This window comes from Stegostoma tigrinum, chromosome 1, assembly GCF_030684315.1.
Source record: "Stegostoma tigrinum isolate sSteTig4 chromosome 1, sSteTig4.hap1, whole genome shotgun sequence".
NCBI lineage: Eukaryota > Metazoa > Chordata > Chondrichthyes > Orectolobiformes > Stegostomatidae > Stegostoma > Stegostoma tigrinum.
Genome location: NC_081354.1, coordinates 7255624 through 7266585, shown reverse-complemented (window position 1 = coordinate 7266585; position 10962 = coordinate 7255624). Strand labels below are relative to the sequence as shown.

Below are 10962 nucleotides of genomic sequence, written 5' to 3'. Positions count from 1 at the left end.
GCCTTTAAAAACCAGCAGTGGAGAACTAAAACAAAAGGAACAGATGAAAAATGAAAGTAAGCTACCGAGTGATATAAAAGAGATTTTAGATACATAGATTAGATTAGGTTCCCTATGGTGTGGAAACAGGCCCTTCAGCCGAACAAGTCTACACTGCCCCTTGCAGCATCCCACCCAGACCCATCCCCCTATCACCCGCACATCCCTGAACACTACAGGCAATTTAGCATGGCCAATCCACCTAGCCTGCACATCTTTGGACTGTGGGAGGATACCAGAGCGCCCGGAGGAAACCCATGCAGACACGGGGAGAATGTGCAAACTCCACACAGACAGTTGCCCGAGGCTGGAATCAAACCCAGGTCCCTGGTGCTGTGAGGCTGCAGTGCTAACCACTCAGCCACCGTGCCACCCCTAAATAAAAGGTAAGAGAGGCAAGAATGGGCACTGGCCCACTTGAAATGAGGCTTGAGAACTATTAGAACAAACAAGTGGAGGAGGAATTGATTAGTACTTTGCATCAGTCTTCACGGTGGAAGACACTAGTAACATATCAGAACTTGAAGGAGTCAGGTGAGGAGATTGTGAAAGAATTGCTGTGATCATTCAGGAATCACTAGACTCAGAGATAATCCCAGAAGAGACTAGAAAATAGCTAATGTAACATCTCTGTTTAAGAAGGGAGGTGAGGGGGTAGATGAAGAAGGCAGAAGCCAGGACATAATAGATCAGTTAGCCTGGCCTCGAACATTGGTAAGATTTTAGAGTCCACGATTAAAGAGATTGCAGAGTACTTGGAAGTGCATGGTTTGAAAAAAAAGCTGAGTCAGCATGTCTTTGACAAACCCGTTAGAATTCTTTGGGTGGTAACAAGAAAGTCAGATGAAAGAAAGTGAGTGGATGTGCTCTGATTGAATTTCTAGAAGGCCTTTGATAAAGTGTTGCACAAGAGGCTGCTAAGTAAGACAAGAGCTGATGGTGTTAGGAGCAAGGCACTGGCATGGATAGAGGATTGACTAACAGTCAGAAAGCAGACAGTAAGCCTAAAGGCCCTCCGTTTCTTCCTGTCCTGCAGGCCTGACCAGTCCCCCTCCACTGACACCCTCATCCACTTAGCCGAACTTGTCCTCATCAACTTCTTTTTCAATTCCTCCCACTTCCTATGAAGGGGGTGGCCATGGGCACCCACATGGGCCCAAGCTATGCCTGCCTCTTAGTAGGTTACGTGGAACAATCCCTCTTCCGTACCTACACTGGCCCTAAACCCCACCTCTTCCTCCGTTACATTGATGACTGTATCAGCTCCCCTTCGCTCCCATGAGGAGCTCAAACAGTTCATCCACTTCACCAACACCTTCCACCCCAACCTGAAGTTCATCTGGACTATCTCTAACACCTCCTTCACCTTCCTGGACCTCTGAGTCTCCATCTCAGGCAACCATCTAGAAACCGATATCCATTTCAAGCCCACTGACTCCCACAGCTACCTAGAATACACCTCCTCCCAGCCACCTTCCTGCAAAAATGCCATCCCCTATTGCCAATTCCTTTGCCTGCACCGCATCTGCTCCCAGGATGAGGCACTCCACTCCCATACATCTCAGATGTCTTCGCTTTGCAAGGACCACAACATGCCCCCCGCAGTGGATGAAAACGCCCTCGACCGTGTCTCCCACATTTCTCACAACTCAGCCCTCACACCCTGTCCCCGCAATAACAACCAAAAAAAGTCCTACTCGTCCTCACATACCACCCCACCAACCTCCGTATCCAAGGCATCATCCTCCGACACTTCTGCAATCTGAAATCCGACCCCACCACCCAAAACATTTTTCCCTCTCCACCCTTGTTTGCTTTCCGGAGGGACCACTCTCTCTGTGACTCCCTTGTCCGCTCCACACTCCCCTCCAGCCCCACCACACCCAGCACTTTACCCTGCATCTGCAGGAAGTGGTACACCTGCCCCCACACCTCCACTCTCAGCCCCCTCACAGGCCCCAAGAAGACTTTCCACATCAAGCAGAGGTTCACTTGCACATCTGCTAATGTGGTATACTGCACCCGCTGTGGCCTCCTCTACATTGTGGAAACCATTGGGGACCACTTTGCAGAACACCTACTGTCGTTTCATAATAAACAGCTGCGAGACATTTCAACTCCCCCTCCCTTTCCTCAGATGACATGCCCATCTTGGGCCTCCTGCAGTGCCACAATGATGCTACCTGAAGTTTGCAGGAATAGGAAATCATTTTCCGCTTCGGAACTCTGGAGCCCAATGGTATCAATGTGGATTTCACAAACTTCAAAATCTCCCCTCCTCCCACCGCATCCCAAAACCAGCCCAACTCATCCCTGCCTCCCTAACCTGTTCTTCTTCTCACCTATCCCCTCCTCCCACATCAAGCCACACCCCCATTTCCTACCTACCAACCTCATCCCACCCCCTTGACCTGTCTGTCCTCCCAGGACTGACCTATCTCCTCCCTACTTCCCCACCTACACTCACCTTTACTGACTCCATCCCCGGCTCTTTAACTTGTCTGTCTCCTCTCCACCTATCTTCTCCTCCATCCATCTTCGATCCGCCTCCCCCTCTCTCCCTATTTATTTCAGAACCCCCTTCCCCTCCCCCATTTCTGATGAAGGGTCTAGGCTCGAAACGTCAGCTTTCCTGCTTCTAAGATGCTGCTTGGTCTGCTGTGTTCATCCAGCTCCACGCCTTGTTATTTCGGATTCTCCAGCATCTGCAGTTCCCATTATCTATGTAAGGATAAAGGGATCTTTTACAGCATGGAAACCAGTGATTAGTGGAGTTTCCCAGGGTTCAGTGTTGGGATCATACGATTCACCTCATACATTAACAATCTGGACAAAGCAACAGAAGGCATTTTTGCTAAGTTTGTAGATGACACAAAGATAGGTGGAGGGACACGTGGTGTTGAGGAAGGTTTGGAGGCTGCGGAAGGACTTGGACAGACTGTGTGGGGAAAGTGGTAGTACATGGAATACAACGGGGGAAAATGTGAGGTTATGCTCTTTAGTGGGAACAACAGAGGTGAAGCCTATTTTCTAAATGAGGAAAGTTTTTTGAAATCTGAAGCACAAGAGGACTTGACAGTCCAAGCTCAGGATTCTTTTAAGGTTAACATACTGGTTCAGTTGGCAGCTGGGAAGGCAAATGCAATGTTAGCGTTGACATCAAGAGTACTGGAATATCAGGGATGTACTGCTGAGGCTGTATGAGGCTCTGGTCAGACCACATTTTACATATTGTGAGCAGTTTTGGCCCTGTATCTAAGGAAGGATGTGGTAGCCTTGCAGGAGATCCAAATGGAGTTTACAAGAATGATCCCAGGACGAAGGGCTTGTCATACAAGGAGCAGTTAAACAAAGTTTAGAAGGATGATGGGGAATTTGATTGAAACTTACCGAATACTGTCAGGCTTGGTTAGGGTGGACATGGAGAAGATGTTTCCACGAGTAGGAGGGACTAGAACCCAAAGGGACAGCCTCAAAGTGAAGGGATTACCGTTTAGAACGGAGATGAGGAGTAATTTCTTCAGTTGGAGGATGGTGAATCTGTGGAACTCACTGCCACAAAAGACAGCGGAGGCTTAGTTATTGAGTGTCTTTAAGACAAAGATAGATAGGTACTTGATTAGTAAGGGGATCAAAGGTTATAGTGAGAAGGCAGGAGAATGAGGTTAAGAAATGTATCAGCCATGAACGAATGGCACAGTTGACTCATTATGATGAATGGCCTACTTTTGCTCCAATATCTTATAGTCTGGTACTAACACTCAAGGAGTTTGATATCATCTGGGTCATAGCAATCTATTCAACAAGCACCAATTCCACTAACGTAAACATTTCCTCCATGCACTAATGACACATAGTAGCAGCAAGGTCTATCATCTATAGCATGCGCTGCAGCAATTCATCAAGGATCCTTCAAGAGCATTTTCCAAACATAGCATGTACTATCTAGCAGATCCATGGAAACACTATCACTTGGAAGATCTCATCCAAACTACACACCATACTGAAATAACACGAAGAACTGCAGATGCTAGTGATCTGAAACAAAAAAAAGCAAATTGCTGGAGAAACTCAGCATTCTGACAGCATTTATGAAGAGAAAACATTGACTTAAGGCTTACAAGTCCAGTCATTCTGGACTCTGTTTTTCTCTCTTCACAGATACTGTCAGATCTGCTGAGTTTACCCAGCAAGTTGTGTTTCAATTTGCTTCATCCACCATAATCACCATTTCCTTTAATGCTGCCGGGTCAAAATCAGGGATTCCCTCCCTTAACAGAAACGTATGTGTACAAACACAGGAGAAATCAAAAGAAATATTAACAGGACTAGGCTGTTCAGCCCATGAGTCTGCTTTAATTACTATGGCTAATCCACCTAGCCTGCACATTTGTGGCTACTGAGGATGATACTGGAGCACCCCACAGGCACTCACAAGCAGAACATGCAAACTCCAGTTGGCCAAGGCCAGAACTGAGCACAGGTCCCTGGTGCTGTAAAGCAGCAGTGCTAACCATTGAGCCACCACGCAACCCTAAATCAGACATTCCTTGTGTCTGCTTTCCTGGTCGTTTCCCCATAACTCTTGATTTCCCGACTGGTCAAGAATCTATCTATCGCAGACTTAAATATACACAGCGTTCCACCAGAACGGTTGAAGTTTTTAAAATCATGTGCATAGATAAGGGAAATGGCAGATGCCTTCTCCCTCTTGTGGGGCATTCCAAAACCAGGGGCATTTTGTTTAAGAGGAGAAACATTTAAAAAGGAAATTGGGGCAACTTTTTTGTTTAGAGTGGCGCATCTGTGGAATGAACTTTCCAGAGGAAGTGTTAGATGCTAGTACAGTTACAACATTTAAAATACATTTGATAAATACATGAATAAGAAACACACAGACGTATGGGGACCAAAAGCATGCAGGTAAGATTAGTTTAGTTTGGGATTACGGTCGGCATGGACTAGTTAGCCCCAAGGGGCTGTTTCTGTGTTGTTTGACTTTGCCCCCACTGCTCTCTGTGACAAGGAGATCCAAAGGCTCTCAACCTTCTGAGAAGAAATTCGTCCTCACAATGAGATAACAAGGTGTGGACCTGGAGATACACAACAGGCCAGGCAGTATCAGAGGGGCAGGAAAGCCTCCTCCGGGTGACTGCAGCCATTGAAGGAAGTTGCTCGTCAACTATGCACGGGCAATTTCTAAAACAAAAGACACAGGACGATAAATGAAGACACTAACATAAGGGTTTAGGCTGAAGCTGAAAACCCCATTTTACTGATCCTTCCCCCTAACGACACTCACGCGGGAGAGAAACCTTTAACTGCGTGACGTCACGGGACACGCCCCCTCGCACCACACTCTAATTCATGCAGCCCGCTGATTGGTGCTTCCGCCTGCCTGCCCTCCAATGGGAGCGCTTGTTGCTGTCGTTCCCTCGGACCAGCGCGGGAAATTGCTTCATCACATAATTTTTTTCTACATTTACCGAGAATAGCCAAGTGCGGGTTGGCAGCCGGTGTTTGTTTCGTTAAATAGTTATGTACCGAGCAGTTTGAAGTCTTTTTCTCTCTGTGTGTGTTTCCCCGGGCCTCATTGGCAGCAGCAGCAGCCGCCCCCTCCTCCTTCTCATCCTCCCCGCGAGCCGGCTGGTACTAACGGCTCCGGGCTCGAATCCGCTTCCCAACCGCCGCTAACCTCCCAGTTCCCGGATGAGCTCCTTCAACCTCGACCGTTTCCGTTACGAAAAGAAACGCGGTGCCAGCGGCGACCGGGACCTGGACCGACAGCATAACACCCCGCGGGATCCCGGCCTCCGGGAGGTGGAAGGCCCGGCAGGTGAGAGCGAGCACACCTCCCGCCGGTATCCGCGCCCCTACCTTCCTTCTCTTTCCCCGCCCCCATTCGTATCGGTTCCCCACATCCCTGTCCCGGCGCATCTGCATGCATGTCCACCTATCGTATTCACTTGCCCTCTGCACCTCCAACCCTATATCTATGAACTACATCGTACAGTATCTGCCCTGTACCTCCACCTACCATATCTGCACACTCTTGCCATATCCACATCACCATCCTGTCACTTCTGTACCCTGTCCAACCAGAGCTGGATGCTGTATTCTGTCCTGCTTGACCCATTCTTCCTTGCCCCTTTTTGAGGTGTCACAGGCAAGGTAGTGTTTATTGTCCATCCCTAATTCCCCACACAGTAGTTAGATCTGGAGTGACATGTAGGCCAGACCAGATAAGGATGGCATTTTCCTTCCCTAAAGGACAATCAACAATGGACTCACGGTATTCATTAGATTCTTAATTACAGATATTTTATTGAATTCAAATTCTGCCACCTGCCATGGCAGGATTCAATCCTGGGACCCCAGAATGTTAGATAGCAAGGTGTCAAGATGGATGAACACAGCAGGCCAAGCAGCATCAGAGGAGCAGGAAGGCTGATGTTTCGGGCCTCGACCCTTTTTCAGAAATGGGACAGCAAAGAAGGTTACCTCAGAATACAATGGGATCTTGATCTGATGGACCAGTGGATTGAGGAGTGGCAGGTAGAGTTTAATTTAGATAAATGTGAGGTGCTACACTTTGCAAAGGCAAATCACGACATGACTTAAGACACTTAACAGTAAGGTCTTGGGGTGTGATTCCAAATAGAGACCTTGGAGTACAGGTTCATAGTTCCTTGAAAGTGGAGTCGCAGGTGCATAGGATGGTGAAGATGGCATTTTGGTATGCTTGCCTTTATTGGTCAATGTACTGAGTATAGGAGGTGGGAGGTCAAGTTGTGGCAGTAGGGAACAATGCTTAGGCCACTGTTGTAATATTGCACTGCAGTTCTGGTTTCCCTGCTATAAAAAGGGTGTTGTGAAACTTGAAAAGGTTCAAAAAAGATTTACAAGGATGTTGCTAGGGTTGGAGGGCTTGAGCAATTAGGGAGAGGCTGCATCGGTTGGAGCTATTCTCCCTGGAGCATCAGAGGCTGATGAGTGACATTATAGAGGTTAATAAAATCAGCAGGGGCATGGATAGCGTATATAGACAAGGTCTTTCCCCAGGTTGAGGGAGTCCAAAACTAGAAAGCATAGGTTTAAGATGAGAGGGGAAAAAATGTAAAAGGGACCTAAGGGGTAACTTTGCCACGCAGCGAGTGGTTCATGTATGGATTCAGCTGCCCGATGAAGTGGTGGAGGCTGGTACAATTACAACACTTAATAGTCAGCTGGATGGGTGAATGAAGAGGAAGGGTTCAGAGGGATATGGGCCAAATGCTGGCAATTGGGACGAGATTTTTTCTTCGGAAATCTGGGCAGCATGGTCAAGTTGGACCGAAGTGTCTGTTTCCATGTTGTATGTCTCTTATTATTGTATGCCTCTATCACATCCATTATGGTCAACAAATTTTGATTCCCATTTTTTTTTAAGGGAAGAGTCCTATGCAATCAAAAAGACTTTTTGCAAAGGTGGTGCTTTCATTGCCTGAGATTTTCCTATTACTAGATGTACAGCATGTCTAGCCAAATTCAACCACACCTCTGCAGTCTGGGCTAATAAAAATGTTTTTGGACTTTGGCTTGAGTTTTCCTTATTTCCAAATTACTTTGGACAGTTACCTTGTGTGTTGCCTGAAAAACTTCCTTTCTATAACCCACTGATAATACAATTTGAAGTGCTGCCCATTTCTCATCTGCGTGAATATATAATTGTCTCCATTTCCTTATCAAGACTTCATTTTTAAGATGTTAACTTTCTGGGATACTTTCAGATCCTTCTTCAGTGAGTGTTTTTTTGATACAGTTGCTTTACTTTTTCATCTTTTTGTTGTAATTCAACTAACCTGTGAGCCAAAAATATACACTTTGACTTGCACCTGTTCTCAACCATTTGATCAAACAATTTCTAATAGTGGAACTCCAACTTCCTCATGTTCTATTCTTCGGTTTCACCTCCCATTTCAACCTGTGGTTTTGTGACCTTGTTACCACACAGTCATGAAAAATCCCAGAATATAATTCCTGTAACATCTCAGTTGCCTGATTTTTTTTTTTCATTGGTTTTCAACCACAATAGGCATCATCCTGACTTGTGATCCAGCTTATATCATTCCTGATGATAAACAAATCTCCAAAACGGAGAATTTCTGTTACTCCTACACAAGTTCTTCAATTTTCACCAGACTCTCCAACCATACCTATTACAATGGAGCATTACTGTGCTCATCGTGAATTCCATGTATTAACACCTTTTTTGGCAGTGCTCCACCCCACCACACCCGGCACCTTCCCCTGCAACCGCAGGAAATGCTACACTTGCCCCCTCACCTCCTCCCTCACCCCTATCCTAGGCCCCAAGATGACTTTCCATGTTAAGCAGAGGTTCACCTGCACATCTGCCAATGTGGTATACTGTATCCATTGTAACAGGTGTGGCTACCTCTACGTTAGGGAAACCAAGCGGAGGCTTGGGGACCGCTTTGCAGAACACCTCCGCTCGGTTCGCAATAAACAACTGCACCTCCTAGTCGCGAACCATTCCCATGACATGTCCATCACGGGCCTCCTGCAGTGCCACAATGATGCCACCTGAAGGTTGCAGGAACGGCAACTCATATTCCGCTTGGGAGCCCTGCAGCCCAATGGTATCAATGTGGACTTCACCACCTTCAAAATCTCCCCTTCCCCCACGGCATCCCAAAACCAGCCCAGTTCGTCTCGTCCCCTCCCCCCACTGCACCACACAACCAGCCCAGCTCTTCCCCTCCACCCACTGCATCCCAAAACCAGTCCAACCTGTCTCTGCCTCCCTAACCTGTTCTTCCTCTCACTCATCCCTTCCTCCCACCCCAAGCCACACCCCCATCTCCTACCTACTAACCTCATCCCACCTCCTTGACCTGTCCGTCTTCCCTGGACTGACCTATCCCCTCCCTACCTCGCCACCTATCTTCTTTTCTCTCCATCTTCGGTCCGCCTCCCCCTCTTTCCCTATTTATTCCAGAACCCTCTCCCCATCCCCCTCTCTGAAGGGTCTAGGCCCGAAACGTCAGCTTTTGTGCTCCTGAGATGCTGCTGGGCCTGCTGTGTTCATCCAGCCTCACATTTTATTATCTTGAACCTTTCAGTCACGTCGGTTCGCAATAGACAGCTGCACCTCCCAGTCACAAACCATTTCAACTCCGCCCTCCCATTCCTCAGGTGACATGTCCATCCTGGGCCTCCAGCAGTGCCACAACAATGCCACCCAAAGGTTATTCTGCTTGGGAACCCTGCAGCCCAATGGTATCAAGCTGGATTTCATGAGCTTCAAAATCTCCCCTCCCCCTACTGCATCCCAAAACCAGCCCAGCTCATCCCCACCTCCCTAACCTGTTCTTCATCTCGCCTACTCCTTCTCCCACCTCAAGCCACACCTCCATTTCCTACCTACTAACCTCATCCTGCCCCCTTGACCTGTCCGTCCTCCCTGGACTGATCTATTTCCTCCCTACCTCCCCACCTACACTCGCCTTTACTGGCTCTCTCCCCGCCTCTTTAACTGATCTGTCTCCTCTCCACCTACCTTCTCCTCCATCCATCTTCGATCCGCCTCCCCCCTCCCTTTTTATTTCAGAACCCTCTTTCCCTCCCCCATTTCTGATGAAGTGCCTAGGCCTGAGACATCAGCTTTTGTGCTCCTGAGATGCTGCTTGGCCTGCTGTGTTCATCCAGCTCTACACCTTGTTATCTCGAATTCTCCAGCATCTGCAGTTCCTATGACCTCGGACACTTGAGTAAGCCTTTCCCACACACACGTTCTTTAGAGGTCTGGCTCGTTCTTGTTAACTGATCAGGCTCTGTTTATTTTTTGCAGCATTTAGCTTGCACCGAGCTCTCCTTTGCTACTTTAATAAACCTCACAGGCTTGTCCTATTTTACCACATCTGTTTTCTGTGTTTTTCTTAAATCACCAACATTGTGACTTCACGTGTCCTACCATGGCAGTGAAAGCACCTGATGTTTTCTGAAGAAGGTCCCAACCTGAAACATTGCCTTTCCGGCTCCTCTGAGTCTTAGCCTGCTGTGTTCATCCAGCTGTACATCTTGTGACAGATTCTCCAGGATCTGCAGTTCCTACTATCTCTGAAACTTGAATTCCTCTCTTCTTTACCCATGGCTCAGGATGGACTTAACAGGAGGATATCTTCAGTTGCTGTGAAGAGGCACGTGTTGCTGAAGCTTTTCTTGCACTCATCAGAATAATTTGCAAGAATACCAATTTAAGGGAAAAATCAACAATTATGTTGCATGATCGTAGAGTGCTGATTGCTTGGCAGGTGGGCTCTGATTATTCGACATGTTACCATGGAGAGTTCACCCAGTTAGTGGTGATTCAGTTAACTGCTAGGCTTTGTTTATATGTTAAACCAGGCAGGTTGACTGATGCCAGGACTTTGACCTGTGAAATGATCCATGAATGACTGACTTATTTTGTTGAATTGAAACAGGTACAAATATGACAACAGGAAAAATGTACAAAACTGGGTCCTGTATATTAATAAACGTAGCGTACAGTTCACAAGTGTGGCCATGCTGTGCACTGACAGTCCTAAGTTAGCGTAGTTCTTTGCACACTCAAGATTGTCTGGAAATGTTTTTCTATTTGAAGGATCACATCTCAATGGACACTGAGTTTTACAAGTTTGAATTCAATTAGCTTTAATGTCACATATACTCACGTGAGTACTGTGAAAAGTTTACACTTTGCCACTTATGGTGCCATTTTAGGTAAATAGGTATTTAGGTATATATTCTTGAGTACAAATTCTTAGGAAACGAAAATTAGGAGAATCAAAAATAAAGTCTAGTAGTACAGGAATTGAAAAGTACAAAATCATAGTACTAAATTAGAAAACTAATGAAATAAAAATGCAAGAATAACAT

At 46.8% G+C, this 10962-nt stretch overlaps 1 protein-coding gene across 3 annotated transcripts in view; it reads left to right on the top strand.

The window, feature by feature from the left end:
• The first annotated feature begins 5461 nt into the window (after positions 1-5461).
• Positions 5462-10962, top strand: part of LOC125454066 (SWI/SNF-related matrix-associated actin-dependent regulator of chromatin subfamily A containing DEAD/H box 1-like) — a 100271-nt gene continuing 94770 nt past the window's right edge. For 2 of the 3 annotated variants that reach the window (XR_009446525.1, XM_059649986.1), the window contains exon 1: positions 5462-5875. Coding sequence is in view for 1 of the 3 variants with exons in the window: in XM_059649986.1 (XP_059505969.1) it covers positions 5749-5875 (127 nt within the window). In the remaining 2 variants the exon portion in view is untranslated. Of the gene's footprint in view, positions 5876-6528; positions 6595-10962 lie in introns of those variants that run through there. The other variant, XM_059650030.1, reaches the window with a different exon arrangement.